At 39.6% G+C, this 19,137-nt stretch overlaps 1 protein-coding gene across 1 annotated transcript in view; it reads left to right on the top strand.

The window, feature by feature from the left end:
* The window catches only part of pappaa (pregnancy-associated plasma protein A, pappalysin 1a), an 85,487-nt gene that overhangs the window by 30,039 nt on the left and 36,311 nt on the right, over positions 1-19,137 (top strand). Inside the window, exons 8-10 of the mRNA XM_046375611.1 lie at positions 1,719-1,847; positions 2,000-2,091; positions 4,614-4,810. Coding sequence (XP_046231567.1) covers positions 1,719-1,847; positions 2,000-2,091; positions 4,614-4,810 — 418 coding nt within the window. The remainder of the gene's footprint in view (positions 1-1,718; positions 1,848-1,999; positions 2,092-4,613; positions 4,811-19,137) is intronic.

Raw genomic sequence — 19,137 nt, 5'->3', positions numbered from 1 at the left:
TGCAGAGGGCATTTGAAAATTAGGTCTATGTTACTTGATGGTCCATGTGAAATGATGTATGGATAACCTATCCTCAATTAGTGATGTAGTTCTTCATCTATATGCCTAATTTTTGGCATATACTTAATCAATACCAGCCATGATTATACACAATTACGCATTCATCTCTTGTTATGCATTGAATGACAAAGAGCATGTAGGATGCATTACATTCACTTGCTTTCTTTATGCTGTTATAGTCATGCGTAGCAGATATGAAACAACATATTCTTTGATTCTTTGCTGTGTTTACATCAGTTACAACATAGAAGAATTACTAGAACTTCAGTGTCAATAATTTTGCGTTTAGTTTCAAAGTATAACTTTCCAGCATGGGAAACATCACATGAGCACATATTACTGTAATAAACAATATAAACATGTTTTATAAATCATTAATTCATAACCATTTCATTAATTGGTCTTTAATGGGTCAGGGAGCCAACTGGATTCCTCTTTGTAATTTAACGTAATCATCATCTACAGTTCAGACAAAATGACATTGCAACTACACCAATACATGACAATACATGGAAACTGTGGTGTGTGTGTGTAGGACAAAATTAGAATCAATGTCGTGTCATAACTTGGGTCTTCATACACACACACACCATTCACAAACTCAATCAATTCACACACAATGTAAGGTCAGAAATTGGAAAGCCAAAAAAGAAAATCACAGAGGAGAAACCTTGACCATTAGTGGGAAATCAAAACTAGAAATGAGAAACCAAAACTATAAAGTCAACACTGAAAAACAAACAATTCATCTGCAACTGAGAGTGCTGATATGTGATATGAAATCAGTTTTCATGTCTTTAATGGTAGTCAAAACAAATAAATAAATACATAAATATGGATTTGCTTTGCTTGCCTTAACGCTTTTTTGTTTTAACCTCTATTCTCTGTTCTAGTCCTAATATGAAGTAGGAGAATTCATACGTATGTCATTCACTTGATTAGTGGCTTACAGGAACCAGTAGGCCAGCCGATACAGTGCAGTAGAAGCAATTAAACCTGATGGTAATACAGTTACGTAAAGGCAGGCAACATATTAGACAGAAAAATACCATAGAATACATAAAAAGAGGACAACTAATGTCATGATAGCACCCTCACTTGCATTTCTCTTTTAAAGTTTTCTTTCTCAAGTTTTGTTTTGTTTTTGTTTGCTTTGATTATGGCCTCGGTTTCGCATTTACAGCTTTGATTTTTTTTTTTTTTATAGTTTTGGTTTTCTCATTTATGGTTTTTTTTTTCATTTCAGACTTTTATTTCAGACATGCTTATCATGGTGACTCAAGAAACCATCATGGCGACTTACACCAACAAAGTGAGTAGTCCCCCACTACTTCTCCTGTCCACTGTGTATTCATCATGATGGTTCTTTGAATCACTATGATAAGGAAACAATACAAAATGGGACCCAAAGGGAGATGTGTGGAGGTGTATGCGCAGACAGATATTTAGTTTGTGTTGCTTAGTGGCACTTAAGTTTTTAAAAGGTCGATACCATGCACACATTCAGTCCTGTTGTCGCAGGCCTGGTCGAAGCATCTTTCTCAGTGTACGAACTTTCACTCTTTCGTCTTTCTGTAAATGCGACATATCTTTAAGGCTTCACAATATCTCAAAACTTCTGCACTTACTCCAACAATTATCCTCTTCTCTCTGTGCAGGGATGTGCTGCCACATGTTGTGTACACCTACCAGGTCCAAACCATCTCCAGCCTGAGTGAGAGTGAACCCTCCCCACCTCTGGTGCACGAACTTGGGTCGCAATACTGTGGCGATGGACGCATCCAGAGGTAGATACTAAAGATGCTAAAGCACATGTGTGAGATGAAGCAATTTTCAAAAAGAAAAAAATGTACAATAATCCTAATGTGTCTCAGAACTTATCAGTTTGACTGTATGTGTGTGTTTTGGGTGTTTTGAGTGTCTCCTTTTGCTGTTTCAGTTCCAAAGGAGAAGAATGTGATGACATGAACTCTATGAATGGGGATGGCTGCTCCAGTCAGTGCAAGAAAGAGCCCTTCTTCAACTGCATTGGTATGTAATATGTTGTCACTGGCTTATTTCTGTGGGGCAAGAAAACCTGGGAATAGATGAGAGTTTGCCTTCAGTGCACCTTTAATCAAGATATTTAACTCTTGGCTTTGTAAGTATACCTACTGGTAGAAGTATGTGGTTGTAATGCATATGATATCTAATTTATCCAGGCCTAACAGAGTTTAGAAAGAATACAATACACAACTAATTAAAAGTTGCCTTAAGTGAGAATAATAATAAAAAAAAAAAAGACAGAAGAAAACTTTGGATTATATGACATTCTAAATCTTGTCTTGTCGATCATTTTAATAATGTTGACAGATAAGCTTGTAAACATATTTTAGTGGCCATGACCTTTAAAATGGCATGTAACATGCGCATAAAAATATTACCACCATGTGCCATGAGGTTATTGCTTTTTGGATGTGACTGTTTCTATTATCCCACAAAGAAAGGCTGCAAAGTTTTCTGTAAGACCCACAGGCTAACTTTGTGAATGAACAGATTTAACATCTGGGTGTTTAATCCAAATACTTCATGTCTTCCTCAAAGGAATAAAATGACATTAGATATAATAATCACTTTGACCTCCTGTTAAAAAAATCTGGAAGTCATTATTTTTCAAAGGGTGAGTTATCTTATTTTACGTCGTTGAGTGACTGGCATCTCCTATGCAGATTTTTTTTTCCCCTTTATGAATAGATGGATGGTTTCCTGTGCAGTTCTCCTGCTGTCTGACATTAATTTTGCCCCCTGTTGTGATGTGTGTGTGTGTGTGTGCGTGTGTACTTGGGCATGCACAGTACATGCATCCATGCACACGTGTGAGCTTCTGTGAAGTGGCCACTTAATCCCTGTCAGATTGCTGGATGACTGCATTGGCTGTGCTGTTTTTCCACCAACTGCAGTGCTCAAGGGCGTGCATATATGTGTGCGTGTGTGTGCTTGTGCGTGTGTGTGTGTCCATCCGTCCGACACTGTCTGACAAAGTTGTATTTTTGCACAGAAATCTGACACTATAATGATGGGACCTTCTGTTCATCTGTCTGTATTTGTGAGAGAATGCCTGCATGTCAGTGTGTTGGATAGTGAAAAAGAGAGTTGGATGAAGAATTGACACTAAATATACAACAAGGCCAGGGTACTATAGTCTGGATGAGCTTTAATAGGCTATTCACACGATTGAGATGAATTATTTCTGGAATCAACGACATCGACAGGTTCTTTTCACATGACCCCACCAGGCATTACAATTCCCGTGTTTCAATAGGGCTCCAAGCTACAGTCAACACGTGTAGGTAAAGCATAAAGAAAATCCAAAATGCATTTTAATCAATCACATATTTCTGCACAAAAAAGACCTGCTCTCTCTCTATCCATTTTTGTCCATCTCATTACTCTTCCTGTTTCAGACTGTAGGGCTGTCTTCTTTTTGCTGTTGCACTCAATCACCTTTCCACTTTTTCCATTATCTGTTTATTCTGTCCCTGTCCAAATTCAAATACTGCAGTAACACTCTTTCTCCTTTTCCATCCTTTTCTCTCCACTTTTCTGTTCTGCTCACGGTCTATCTATTATTTCTGCAGCCTTCACAAACCACTGTTTGAGCTTCCTCTTGTCCCTCCCTTCCCTTCTTCCTTGCCTCTGTTCCCGCTGAGTGAGTGGCGGGAGTGTATTCCGTATGCCCCCTCAGTAGCCCCTCGTTTCACCATTGCCAGAACACAGAACTGACTTGAGTTTTTGGCTGTGCTGGAGAGGGCTGGAATTTCGAGGAGGAGGCCCCGGCCAACTTGGCACAGAATGCCGCCTTTCCCCCTAACTGGAACCCCACTGGCTGACACTGCTTTAGCTGAAAGCTGGGAGCAATGAGGCCCATGCAACCTCCTTGCTCTGCTCCCCTCACCTCCACTCCATAGCTTCCAGTTCCAGACCTTAACTCCGGGTGGGATGTCTGTAAAAATTACGGCTGTATCTTTCTTTACCTCTTGACTTTGTCTGGTTCCCCGCTAACCCCCTCCTCTCTCTCTGTTTGTCTCTCTCACTCTCATTTTATCGCTCTCCCCCTTCCATTCTTTCTTTTGATCTCTTTCTTCCTGATGTTAACATATTCTTTCATCTCTTATTTGTAGATCCTCACTCAAGAATCTATCCTCCTTTTTCATGCACCTTTTATTTACCCTTCTTTATCATGTGCTCTTCCTCTCCATCTTTTAAAATGATAGGGATAAGGTTAGAAATGTTATACCAAAGGATAAAGGGAGTATACATGTTCGATATGAAAAAAGGGGTAGGGAAGCAAGTACTAAAAGTTGAATTATGTAAAAAAAAAATTACCCGCATGGCTTTGTGCAAATGAAAACATGCTAGACAAGGAAGACTAGGGTGTTGGTGGGGGATATTTATGAAGTGACAGCTTGATATTTTAGCTGTATTACTCAAAAAAATCATTTGTATACAGGTAAAGCACACAGAATGATTTATTTGAAATTCCAACTTGTTTTCTGTTGTCTGTTCACCTGCAGAGGAGCCAAGCATGTGCTACTACTATGATGGCGATGGAGTGTGTGAGGACTTTGAGCGAGAGACAGGCGTCAGAGACTGTGGCCTCTACACCCCCAGTGGTTTCCTTGACCAGTGGGCGACCTCTGTAGAAGTTTCCCACGAGCAGAAGCCCTACTGCTCTGGTGAGGTGGCCGCTGGATACCCCGCTGTTACTAAGGTTAGACCCTTTACAGTTTGTCGTGTGCACAGTAGATATGTGACTTATGCAGAAATGTTCTCAGACGAGGTAATGTTTAAAAGATTTATTCGTGTCACGTTTAGTCATGTTTGCCTTCTTCACTTCCTGACTGTTCCAGAAGCTGCTGCAGCAGGAGACCAACTAAAACACACCATTACCTTGCATACAATTACGGTTTTCTCTGGATTTGAACATTGTTGAAAAGTGTAATAATATAATAATGTAGTACACATCTCAGCAAAATATATAACAAAGGGCTAGTCATTTTTAGATATTTCAGTGTGAAAGTATTATATATTATATATTTTAAAAACAAGTCAATGTTGTTTATCACATCAGACATATAAAAACATTAAATATCTTGTCAGACAATCAATCAATCAATCAATCAATCAACAAACTGGACCATTATTGTCATTACAAACAAACATTCTCCTGAATAGTCTGGGTCTTTGATTCTTTATCATTCTGATTTGGTGTTCTTGCTTTCTCATCTATAAACCAGTTTTCATATTGATGATAATGAAGCCTCAGTTTTCACAAGTTGCTTGCAACAAAGCTTCTTGTGCTTGTTTGCCAGTTAAGCAATCTCAGAGATTGGGACACTTCATTAGGTGTCTCCCAGGGTGGGTGCAGAAGTTTGCAGCTTTCACTGAAGTAATGCTAATTGAAGACAAAAGAAGAAACCATTGATTTCAACTCAGCCAGGTGAAGGCATTGATCTGTTGCTGTCGCGACACAGAAAGGGGCTGATTGCCCAAAACATTAGCGTGAGGCATACACACATGTACACACACACACAAACCTTTGGACACAAAGAAGTGCATTAGACTCACTCCTATTTAATCCCCTCTCACTGATATGGTCCAAGTAGTATCAAGTTTTTTAATGGCGTTCGGGGTATTTGTTGATCAAACTGTTACTGTTACAACAAACATCCAGCAGTATCCCACTTTGAGTGACATCACTATGTGCTGTTAAATTGTATACTTATAACCCTACAAAGGACACTTTGTGCTGGTTTTGTTAGGCATCACACATCTACACGGGACAGTGCTGTCTCTTCAGAGGCATGCGTGTGGTGTTGGAAGCATGTGATGATGGCTGATGGCTGTGTTCTAACTGCTGATGATCCATTTTACAAGACCAGTGAACTATGAATTATTGACCAGCTGTGATCAGGTGTCTTGCTCAAGAACACTTTGGCAAGAATTTGCAAAAAACAAAGATAGGATTAACACATGCCATTTAGTGCATTTGATATTTATATGGCACCACAAATGTCTGAACACAAAAGGGCGCATGTTCCAACCAGCAACCTTGCAGATGGTTTGTTCTCTTGGTGGACTGAGACACCAGTGGAACATGTCCATATAGCCATAAAGAAAGGATTTCTGCTGTGAAGAACACATTGTTCATACCAAAAAGCACTGTGGAGAACGCACTGTTCCCAAAGTCATATGTGATGAGATCACCTCATTACAAAGCCACTGACTGTATACTATGCTTGGACACACAAGTGCATGTGCATGTGTAGAAAATATGCAAACACAGGTAACAAAACAACAAAGTCTTGATGCTATCTCTCTCTTTGCTTGTCCGTTTTCCTCAAGATTCAAGAGTCTTTATTGTCATTATGCGAGCAAACAAAATTTTGTAGAGATTCTCGGCTTAAAGACACATGTATAAATAGCACAAAATACTTAAAATGAACACTTCAGAAAAATATAAAGATATAAAACAAGGCAAAATAGATAAAGTGCATTTAGTGCCAGTCTATGGTGTGCTGTGAGTGTTTGATTGTGTGTGTGTGTGTGTGTGAAAAGGTGTGTGTATGTGGCCACAGGGGGGAGGGTGCATGTGTGAAGTTCCTCCTTTCGCAAGTTCTCACAAATTCTGTCATCCAGTCAGTAAATCATGAACTTGTAGGTATGTTGTTACATCAAAAATTGTGTCCCCAGAACCCATTCTTCTCACCAAAATCACTACATGTTCATGTAATCACTGACATTTATTTTTCCACTCCAGTAACGTGCACTACTGCAGCATCAAATGCCGTCCCCTCAACTCCAAATTAACTCTGATTGCACTGTGTCCTTGCAGTTTCGAGCATATGCACACACAAACAAAAAAACCTGCTCGCACATCATGCACACGCGATCGTGCACACTTGTTTGCTCATGGTAATCCATTTCAGAAAACAAAGATAACATAACAAGCCCCTCGCTCAGGCTATACTTCCAAGCAATTGTGAAATTGCGTGCATACGGTTATGACGACTGTCCTGGAGGCTCATGCCACAGATGAGGCATGTGAGAATTAGATCTGGAGATGAAGACCAGGCAGTAGATCTGCCTTCATTCATGGATCCAGTTTAAATGTGGTCACTTTAGAACAATATAAAAAATACCACAGTGGCTGACCGGTAGCAAAACTAAGTTATTGAAGATGAAATTGAAGATTATAAAGGAACTTTTGGAAATGTCTGGCAGCTGGTTTTTTAATTGCTTTTTTGTTTGCCAACGATTGGTCTCAATTCCAATCAGGAATCAGCCATAGCCTGCCCAGTAAATAGAAATTTAAGGCATGTGGGTAGCATTTTTTTTTTTTTTTTTTTTTTTTTGGTGGAAAAAGATATGAAACCTTTGATATAACCAACATAGCAAAAGTCCAAGACTCAGAAGTGCATAGTTACTTATGATCACAATTACATATGATAATAATCAGATATTGTCCTTAACAGAGAGTTAGAAAGCTGTTGGAATTGTAAATAGCTTGGCAACTTTGATATGACTGTCGTCAGTGTTAAAATGGTGAAGACTACGGGGCTTATTTTCTGTATTCGAGATGGACAAGTGAATGCATTGCTTCTCGGAAAACGAGTATGAACTCAACTCATGAAGTCACCTTATTTGCTTGTATATGGTACAATCCTTGGATCTGATGAAAACTTGCAGCACTCTGACATTGAGGTGACTCATGTTTTGTTGGAACATAGTCGTATTTTCTACACTGTGAGTGTGTGTGTGTGTGTGTAGAAGTATGCCTTCTGTGGTTTGCACATCTATGATTGCTGACAGTAAATGTAGTTTGCATACCACTGGGGAAGTGTGCAAGGCTATAGACCAGTTTCTGAGCAATTTCAAGTGAACTGACCTGTTTATGTTTAGTGATGGCTGTTGGAAGAGCTTGATCCCTGCTTCCTCAGCAATAGAAAGTGGAGAAATGTCATTGCTTTCCCTTTATATATGGTGAAAAGATCTATTTCGCTCTTAAAGAATTTTGTAAAATTGCAAGCAATATTAACAACTTCCATGTAGGGTCAGTAGATGGTTGGTTCATTGCCATGGAATCACTTGCCACTTCAAGGCAAACAAGGCTGACAGAAGAAATCAGTCAATAGCATCATTTGCGTACCATATCGATGAATAAAATGAATCTGCAGGGTGGAAAAGGTTAATTGTGCTAAGACTCTACTCTCGTTAAGAATTTCTCTCTCCTACTTGAAGTAACTGAAACAGAAGCATAGGGCATGTTGTGACATAGTATCTTTACTCAAGAAACAACTGTTAAGAGCACTGAGTGACCTCGCATGAAAAAGTTTAAGGGTGACCCTTTCAGAAGCTAAGCTGCTGTTGGAATGGGTTAACACACTCATTCTCTCTTCATCATTCACCAATTCCATGTGTACTAAACTTACATTAAGTGTGCATACAACCACCATGGCACTAAATGGGTACAGTAAGATTTGGATGCTTGACAGGATCAATAATAGAGATACAGAAAGGCAGCTGTCATATCTGGTTGGGGACTTGGCACATATAGTTACCCTTTGATCTCAGCTAACCACACCCCAGAGGCAATGTCATTACCACGGCACAAAGCCAAAATGACAGTAATGTTCTCAGCTGGAGTTAGTGTCTGGTTAACCACCAGCATCCATCCCACAATATGTGTCATTATTATCCTTCTTGTAGTTTTGTGTAGAGAAGAAGACAGAGATGAATAAAGAGAGAGAGGCAAACTGAGGGCCAGAAACAGGTTAGAAGTGCAAAGGGAACAAAGAAGTGTACAAAGAAACCTAACCAAGGTGTCTTAGCAAGGTGCTGGCCACCACAAGCTGCCAGGATAGCTTCAATGATCCTTGACTTCTCCAGATTTCTAAATACCTAGTCCAGGAGTGAGTACCATTCTCCCAAAACTGAACTAGAAACTGAAACAGAGGCATATTCTAATTCTAAATTCAATCTAAGATGTATGTATATTGAAAATATGAATGAAATATGAATATGAATGCAATTGCTTCCATGCACATACCTGTTGATTTCTGCATTAAGATCTACGGGACAAAATTAAGATCAGTAAGATCAACCCAACAACAAAAAAACCCCATCAGACCCAGTTATTTCAAATGTAAATATCTCAAAAACTCATATGTTTATGCTCAAATGATTGTGCCCTCTAGTGGCCTCGTCAGATTTTGGCTAAAATAAGGCAATGTTCGCCTTTGGTCAAAACCAAAGGCCAACATTACTTTATTATACCAGTCTCAAGGTATTTTTGTGCCTAAACCAGAAGGTTTTATTTTTGAAACAAGGATTTGTAATGGTTTTCAATAAGGCACTTTAAAATAAATCATTCTGCAGATAGCAGCATCAGATAAAAAAACAGCTTATTGTGTTGTTTAAGGAGGACTTTTTGCATTAGAGAGAATTTTATCACCTAAAATTTTACTTGTGTTGTGTTGAACACATATCTTGGATTTTATTTGAAGTCATAAGTGACAAAGTGAACACAGCAACATTCAATGCATAACCTAAAAATTTTGAGGTAGAACTAACTACTTTCCCAAAATTTGCCTTAGTATCCTGATGTCACGCACTTCTCCCTATGACAATGAATTTGTCCTAGTTGTAGTTGTTATAGTATTATCAGAACCCAACATCATATTGTCCTACCTCGTTACAGTGATAGTTCACTTTATGCTCTGCAGTTTTATTTGATCATTTTCCTGTGTTTATGGCTCACAGCTCTTTGGTGGAGCTAGGCTAAAGATGTACAGCCCTGATACAAGACGGTGGTAGTGTAACTAGCTCTCTGTGTGCTTGTCTGTGTTTTTTTGTTCTGAATGAATGTGTTGAGGGTAGAGGGAAAAGATAGCACATCATTTCCTTCTGATCTAGTAAACAAGTCTGCATTGGATTTGTGTATCAGTTCCGTTTGATGTCTCAAGACACATACACACAGATTCTGTGTATGTGTGTGTGTGTCTGAGAGAGAGTGAGAGGCGGGCAGCGGTGATAGAGATCTTTGCAGATGCTAGAATGCAACAACAGCACAAGAAGACACTTGAGGAGAAAGAGAGATCATGTATCTGCACGAACTCTCAAGTGCTGAGCTTGTGTGCTAAGGGTGTCCACAGAAATATATTTCTGCTGTAAAACACAGACACAGAGGAATACAGAGATAACATCCATTAAATACCACGGTGAATGATAATGTCACTATAGGCCTACAGCATTTTGTCCATGAGAGCTGAACTTTTTGCTTAACTTCTGACACGCACCAGAGCAATGCCAAGGAGAAGGATGGGTGAATGCTCCCTCATTCAAAGCACTGGTGAGGAAGGGTTCGGCAACATAAGAATAAATGATGCATAGAGCCATAAATACGTACTGCTCTTTAGTACACGATAGCTCAGTAGACTGCAGTCTGCAGAATGTAAATGTGTGCTATTCCAGCACTAACTTTAGTTAGTAGAGGTTATTCACACTTTTGAGATAGAAACCACAATGTCAATGCTATAGTAATATTTATTGTGCTTGAATGATAAAAAAAGTGTAGTTACATGAAGGAAATGGCAGGGAATGTGCAGATTTAGATAAGGGAGGAGAGGTCAAGATTTGTTAATGAAAACTGATTCAAAAGTACACACAGCAGTCAGGTGCTGTAAAACCAGCAAAAGTAAATAATATGTAAAGATACATTATATGATGGCCGAAATGACATATGAAATAATGTTAGGAGTCAAATGACAGATGGATGAACAGATGGAGTTAGTGGTTGTAACTGGAGGTAAAACAGTCTGGAAATGAGTTTGACCGACAGTCTTACTGCACTCAAAAGAAAATACATCACTGAATAAAAATGATTGTGAAAGTATAAAATGGTCCAAAACCGCTCTTATTGGCCATTCCCACATTAGAGTGTCCTCAAATGAGCAGTTTGATCCAATCAAAATACCATATGCACACCAGAGAATGCATGAAGTTAATAAAGTTGAGACACATTAATGATCACAAAAAGGCCAAAATGCCAAAACATTCTAGCCAGGTTGAATGGTTATACTGCTTTCATTTAAAAAAAAAAAAAAAAAAAACCCAAACTTTTCTGTTCCTTCTTTCAATGTCAGACCCATTGCAACATATTGTAGAAGACCTCAAATAAGAGGCTACTGGTGAATAAAACAAGGTGGCCTCAGCTTACTTAAATGATTCTCCTTACGCACAGGTACACAGTCCGACAGAAACTCACAGGCAAACGTGCACACTCACAGTGCCGACTTCATGCAGGATTATAGGGCAGGTCCATAGGGGACAGAAATGTACTACTGCTGTCTTTGTGGAGCAGAACATAATGTTCTCCCACTACCACACCACGGAATATGGTGAGCCAGCTCAACGTGCTCTAGGGGGATTGAATTGGTGAACTGGCCCTAGCAACTAACCTGTGTGAGTGTGTGTGCATGTGTCCATGTGCATGTATCCATGTATGTGTGCAGACCTTCACTTACATGTGTATAGATGACTGGGGAGTGTGTGTGTGTGTGTGTGTGCATCCAAACTTTAAGATCAAACAGCAAACCAGGTGATTTCTCCTGAGAGGGCTGCTGCCCAGGCAATCTCTGACGCAACCCCTGGGCACCCCTGGAGAACACTCCCCTTAATTATACATAAGCAACAGAAGGGATAACATTTTAGTCCTCTCATGCTGCAAGAAATTGCCTATATATAAAGTTCACCCATCTTCAGATGTTAAACAAACATTAAGTGCATAAGGTCTGAATTAAATAACACCTCCCACATTCAAGTTTAGGTAAGTAATGCTCCAGTTGTAAAGGAGAGGGAGAAGATAGGCATTGTAAAAAAAATATATATATATGTATATTCTGACTGGAAAAAACAAGGACACAATTAACTGGCAAGGTTTTGTCCCAAGTTCTAAAAAATCAGGCACTGTGTGTTTGTGTATTAAAGTGGTGGATACATGCATACTGTATACAGGCTACTACAGAGCGTACATACACATTTAAACACATTTTCCTCTGCATATACATGCAAACAAACACACAGGCGGACTTGCACATACCGTCGCACAAGCTGAATAACATGCTTACAAAAACAAAAGCTCATACAGTAGCTGAGCTGTTGCTTTCAGCAGCACTGGAAGGCCAGCTTCTCTGGCACTGTAACTCTCACCAACATTCCCCCAAACCACACAGCCTTCGTCAGGCACAATGCCAGTGACATAAGCGTGTGGTAACATTAAAAAGAAACCTCTGGGATGGCGTTCCTTTTTCCCTTTTACTTTTCCCGTTTCAATTATTATTGTGGTTCTTCCATGTGGAAACCTCATTGTGACTGGTGTATTTTTTCATGGCACTGATGACCCCACGCAACATTTTCAGGCTGTTAATATGCGGGATTTTGGCCCTGTTTTATTGAGCATAGGGGGACCATTGACTGAGGGACATTCATATACTTTGCAGACCCATCTGTTTTTAACTTGCTGGCATCGTATGCTCACCATTCCTTATACATTAGTTTGTGGTCAAAGTTCCCTTACCACCCAGTCACTACTCCTGTCTGGCCTGATGAGACTGCGATAGGTAAACTGCATAATTGCACCCACTCACTAACTTTTACAGCCCCATTCTCAGTAGGCCATGGAAGTGGCCCATCATTAGCCCAGGACCAATGAGACGGTGAGCTTCAGTGGGTATGGGTGGGGCTGGGTGACAGGACATTACCTCACGCACCAGGCGCTCACCAGCATTCCAGTAAACCATGAGATGGTGCTTGGAAACTCACTAGTTTCTCTCTGTTGCTCTTTCTTTCTTTCTCTCCACAAATGTCTCACAGATGCTCACTCCTGCTTCCTATGCCTAAGCTTCAAATATGTGTATATAAATATATAGATAAATAATATTTGCTATGATTGCAATAACTAGTTTGATTATTGACCCCACTAGTTGTGACATGGCTTTGATAATGTAAGTAAAGAGAGGTGAGTTTGTAAGATCTGCCTCAAGTTCCTGAGTCTTCCTCTATTGTTTGGCGGGTTCAGGGAGTGCTTTTGTGGGGCCACCTAAATATCTGAGGGCCTCGATCTTCCAAGAACACTCTCCCATGTTTGTGCATGTGTCTGCTTGGTTTATCGATTTGAATCAAAGGCAGGACATTTTGACAATCTGCAAGCTTCAACATCAGCATTTGAGCCAAGGTGACTGTAGCATGTGTTTGTATTTGAGTGTTTGTGCATGAACATGTGCAGGCATCCCTCTGTAGAGGTGATCTAACTTCACCCCAGTGCCAAGTTTCCATCACAAGGGGAAATGCTGGAGTTGCAGTACATTATTGTCATCACTCTGTCTTTACTAACAGCGTCACTCTGTGTTTCCCCCCTCTCCAAGTTCATGTTTTGCTTCATGCTCTTAGTTTGCGTTTTTTACAGTACAGGCATATTTTCAGGATAATGGGGCTGACAGTTGCACTCTCTCTTTCTCCACCTTTATCTCCTTTGGTTTCCCCTTGGCTCAAGACACTTAGCTCTCCTTTTATCTGAAGTGGTGATTTACAAACACCAGTTTGTGTCTACAGACCAGGGATTGGCTGTTGTCTGCCAGTCTGACGAGCCAGCTGGTACAAATTAAGACCATGTGTGGAACTGCGTGTGATTGTGTGTGTGTATTTTTGAGTTAAAAAGTTGAACTCATCCCTAGTGTTGCTGTTACTGTTTTCCAAGGAAGGCGAGAAGCTGTTTTGTTGCAAATTGACATTTCAGCATTTACCTGGAATTCAGTTATGCCCTTGTTTAGAATCATCAACATGAGAGAATTGTGAATTTTGAATGACCCACGGTCGAGAGGCTACCAGAGAGGCTACCAGAAGTAACACATTATAGAAACGACTTTCATTAACAGGTAAAATTCTTTAAAAAAGGCATTACACATTATGACAGCATTAGTTTTCCTGTCATTTATAACAGTTTTCATCATCCATTTTACCTCAGAATCAGGAGATCTGCATAACTTCCCACTATGTTTTCCTGAGAGACTTGAATGTCTTCTGTCAACAGTTCCTGCTGTGATATTGTAGTTACAATCAAGCAATCCATTTGAAGATCTCCTGGCAGGTGGTGTATTTTACAGACATAACAGATTAATGAGGGCAAAAAAAAAGTCTTAAGACTTAACTTAGATGTATATGTGCTGTTCCTTTACTTTATTTCCGTGTTTTGTTTTTCCTTTTCTTGTACAATCCATTTAAAGTCGGAGCCTCAGTGAGTGGCAATTTAATGTGCACCTTTTCTTTTGAGGCTTGGCCTTTGAGGGTTGTTTATGACCCCTCCTTCACTTCACTGTTGGGGGTGTCGTCTGTTGCTATTAAATGCTTTAGAGATCATTTGGGAACAGATAAATAAAGTATCTATTATGATTATATTTGTATTACCTCACGTATGTACAACTACATGCTTGTTCTTTGTGTGCACAACAGGGGCACCTCTGAAAACCACATCTTACAAAACTACAGTAAATAATGTGTTTGACTCCATTGACTTTTTCCTCCACATTATTTTCAGTGATTTAATATTCCTAATATTAGGGGTAGGTAGATTGATTCATCAGAGCTTGCAGTATGTCTGCGAAGGAGGAAGTCACATCTGCTTTTTATTTGATCTCATCAGGTTCAGTTGATGAATTTGCCATAAAAGTTTATTTTAAAAATCATACTGTGTCTGAGACAGATTATAAAAAAAAGAGACTGGAAGAAAAGGCATGCTGAAGGTGCAGAGAAAAGTTAACTTATATTTTTCAGTAACAAGTACATTCAGTGTATTTGCATAACTTAATGTAATGGTAACACTGGTATGTGCAGATGTTTCTTTAACAGTGCTTATGCTGCTGCTGCTAAATTTGTAGATGTAGCCTTCTTATATTGATAATTGTAGCCATGTGAGCAAGTGCTATAAATGTTTCCCAGATCCCATCCCTCTCCCCTCTGTGATAAGTCACATAAGTCAGTGCACATGCCTTTTACCATTCTTGTGGACTTACTCTTGAAAATTAATTTACTCTAATCAACACCTGACCATAATACAAATGAGAACGGAATTTTTGTCCATGATCTGCTGAGGTCTAAATTTAGTTTTCAGCTAGGATAGTTTACCACTTCTTAGTTAAAAGAACTGATTGGATGTGTACCAAGGTTTTTACACATTTTGTCACAGCACAAAATCATTGAGATCAAACCCTTGAAGTTAATATTTTGCATTTGTAATATAAAATGTATAATAATGTCAGTAAATAATTTATCATTTTTCACTCTATTCGCTCATGAACGCTTCTAGTTAAACACACCTTGTCAAAGAAATGCATTTTTGTCGATTAACCTTGCGTCATTGGTGATTTCTTTACTTTAATATCTCAACAACGGCGACAACAATAGCAAGGAAAAAGCTTTTAAGAAGTGAATCAGAGTGAATTTGAGTTTTGTATGCAAAGGCAAAAGTCAGATGCTGACACACATAGGATTGCTGAAATTCCCATTAAAAATTTTGTTGGTTTAACATCAAAGGATCTATGGAAACATGGGCCTCAGTCTGTAGATTAATGCTGACAACTAAGAAAGCAGTTTGTCAGAACAACACATTGACAAAAGTGATAAATGTGGGCAACGAGGTAGCTGTATTTGTTAGCTGTATTTGAAAAGGAAAAGTCTAACGCATCTCAGGGAAAAATTGTTTGGTTTCAGATGTAATATTATGCTTTAATAATATTTTTAAAAAATGTGTTTAGAGGAGGAGTGGGGCAGCACTACTTTTGTTTTTGTATGTCTACCGTAATATTGAAACATCCGCCAGCAGTTTGTGGGGCATGCTTGACCAGAAATTCAAAAAGGCAATGTGCTTTATCAATGCTTATGTTTTAGATCCAGCCTCAATAAGGAATTACTAAAACAAAAAAATGTGCAGATTTTAAAAGTTTTACCGAAAATAAAATTTAACAGTGTTAGCACCATGGCGTTGTGTTTAGCACTGTTGACTTACAGCAAGAGGGTCCTGGGTTGGAATCCAAAGCTGGCTGGCTGGGGCTTTTGGAGTTTGTATGTTCATCCAGTACTTGTGCGGGTTTCTGTCGAGTGCTTGAATTTCTCTTTCTAGCCCAAGACACGCAGGTTAAAATAACTGGCAACCCTGACTATCCTTTAGGTGGATAAGCAAATTACAATGATTTGTCAGCCTCTGTGTGTCAGCCCTGTGATAGACGGCCAGTGTGTCCATGCTGCACCCACCTTCTCAACCGGTGTGTGCTGCTACACCCAGTCCTCTGTGACCCTGAAAAGGATATGTGGGTATTGATGAATACACGAATGGAGAAAATTTGAACTTGTGGAATCCTTACTTAGTATCCTTATCCTTAATGGGTGCAAACATGTATTCCCATCACTACCCTTACCCTTTCTTTCAGTGACTGAATCAAATCAATGGCAAGTCTATTTAGAGTGCTTTGCCACTTGCCATTCCATTGGGAGGAGGTCGGAGGTAGTGCAATGACTCTGAGAGCTATGGGAGACTTGTGAATTGCATCCTACTGGTGTGATGCTTTATGGGTGGGCATTTGCTTGAGTTCAAGGGGTTTCGCATGCCAAACAGTGTTTGTATGTCTCAAACAGTGGAATGTTAGAAAAACACAGCAGGAGATGAGTGGGAAAAGATGAAAGGAGGAGAGATCTAGAGGAAGGTAACTAGTGACATGGTTGTTTACATCAATAAGACGTCAGTTTGCACATGGAAAGGTTTTTGTCACCCATCATGTCAAGAAAAAGATAGCAATAGAAACCAGTTTCTCTTGGCTTCAGTTGATTAGCAGTCTGCTGGCCCTTTAAATCACATTGGTTAGTTAAGTCATAAAGTCATGGAGAGTTACTGAGAGTGTTTAGGGTGGGTTTTTGTGGGTCAAGCCCAGACCAACATCAGAGTTGGGCCAGAAAGAAATGTTGGTCTCTGGGAAGCCCTGCACTTGCCAGAGTGAAATAACCCTTGGTTTCAATGTAGTAACTATATTTATTTCATTCACATTTAGAAAATGACTATGTTTCCTTTTGAATACAAAATGAAGATCTACACAGCTGCACTCAAGTGGGACCAAAGTCTCATGGCAACTGATCTCAGGTATTTTGTCACCTGCATTTCTCATTTCTGCCTCTTCAGCTCTGAGCAGAAAGGTCATGTCAACAGATCCAGAGGACAGATTTATAGACAGATAGCTGGTCTGGCCAGTTTTCCACAGTGGCAGGATCTTACAGTAGCCTCTCTAGCAAAACTCTCATGTTACTGGTGTCTTATTTCACTAGCTCAGGGCAGCGGGCGAAACTCACCGTCCTTGGGTATGTGCCCTCTCTCCCCTTTGCCTGTGTTATCTGTTGCTCAGTACTCTCTTACCAGTGTGTCCGTCTTTTTTTTGTCTGTCTGCTGCTTTTCCGTCTTTTTAATCATAATGATTGCTCACATCTGGATGGGAGTGGGGTTAAATGCATCAATCTTGTGCATTTTGAGAGCAAGATTAGGGGTCAAATAGATCATAAATAACGTAATTGCATTAGTCCAGAGTTATGACTGAAGTCCAGAGGTTCAACCAAAACATGACCATGAGACTAGATAATCAGTGTTGTTTTAAAATCATGTGCACCTATGAGAAGTGCCATCACATCCATATATCTTCTGGACTAACTGGTCCTCACAGAGGTTGCCACTGGAAACCACAAGTTTAATTTCATGGACATGCTTAGGAAAACATGTTTGCAGACAGACATACTGCCCAGTTTAGCAAGACAGACAGACTAGACTTCAAACTGGACAGCACCTTAACATTACTTTTACTTGTCGACTGACTGGGAGTGAGAGCTGCTTTGCTGAGGCACAAAACACAACTTGAGGACTTCAGTGTTATTATGAGAAGTGCTAAAATATTTTCTAGTCATTATGAAACTGTGGTGGGACAAATTAGATTGTGGTATCCCGCCACAGTCTGGGTAATTAATGGGAAAAACTGCAGTAATGAGGTGAATTTGTCATCATAGAATTTATGGTGACTGGATACTAGCAACTGCATTCCTGGCCCTTTTTAAAGCTCTCCTCAACCATTATCGCTACTCCTGATAGAGTGACAGAGTGGTACCGCAAAAGGTTGAGTTAATCACCATACCTGAAACGTTTGGCTGGAATATTGTATGTATGTGTGTACAGGTGACTTGTCAGACCAGTCAGCAAAAACAGAAAATGGTCTCTGTCGCTTTTTTGAAAGTTGTTTTGTTAAGGGTCTGTACCTTCACCAGATGTTGTGGCCTAAGGCTGTGGTCATTTCATAATTGTCCTAGTGAAATTGACTTAAGTGCTGTGCTGGGCTAAAAGCAAGTCCACAAATTGAAAAATCCTCTTTTTACTTTTGACTTTATACCTGTTCTTGAATTTGGCAACAACACAACATTCCTCTTATTCTGCTACCTCTATTCTTTAGGGACACACTAAACAATCAGGAATACAAAAACATAAATCTTCCAATAGTGGAGGGAGACTGATGACTAATCAACACACTTGCAGTTAGCAATAACTAGTCTATGTTTTGCGTTTCAAATCAGTAATGTCAGATCAGTATTCGTAATTTTGGTCATATTTTCAGCCTAACTGACAAACCTCCAGTTTCTGGAGTAGGACAGATCACTGGTCACACCGAACGCACAGGTATTTGCAAGCAGTGTCATATTCAAGATCATCTGGGAATACTTCAAATTTGGATTCGAAAGCCAACCTGTATGTGTTTTTCTATGCTTGTGTATTTTGGCCTGTGGACACAACAGTAGTGATTCAGAAAGACATAATTTAGTTTGCCTGTTGCAGACACACTTTAATTATCATGAGGAGATTAGTTGATCCACCAGACAGGTGAGTATAACTAAGCGGAAACCTCCAAAGTATACTAAATCGTATGAACAAATGTGTTACAGCAGTGTGACACAGGTGACTAA

This window comes from Scatophagus argus, chromosome 20 (assembly GCF_020382885.2).
Source record: "Scatophagus argus isolate fScaArg1 chromosome 20, fScaArg1.pri, whole genome shotgun sequence".
In the NCBI taxonomy this organism is placed as follows: domain Eukaryota; kingdom Metazoa; phylum Chordata; class Actinopteri; family Scatophagidae; genus Scatophagus; species Scatophagus argus.
The sequence above is the reverse complement of the archived record's forward strand: the minus strand, read 5'-3'. Positions and strand labels throughout refer to the sequence as shown.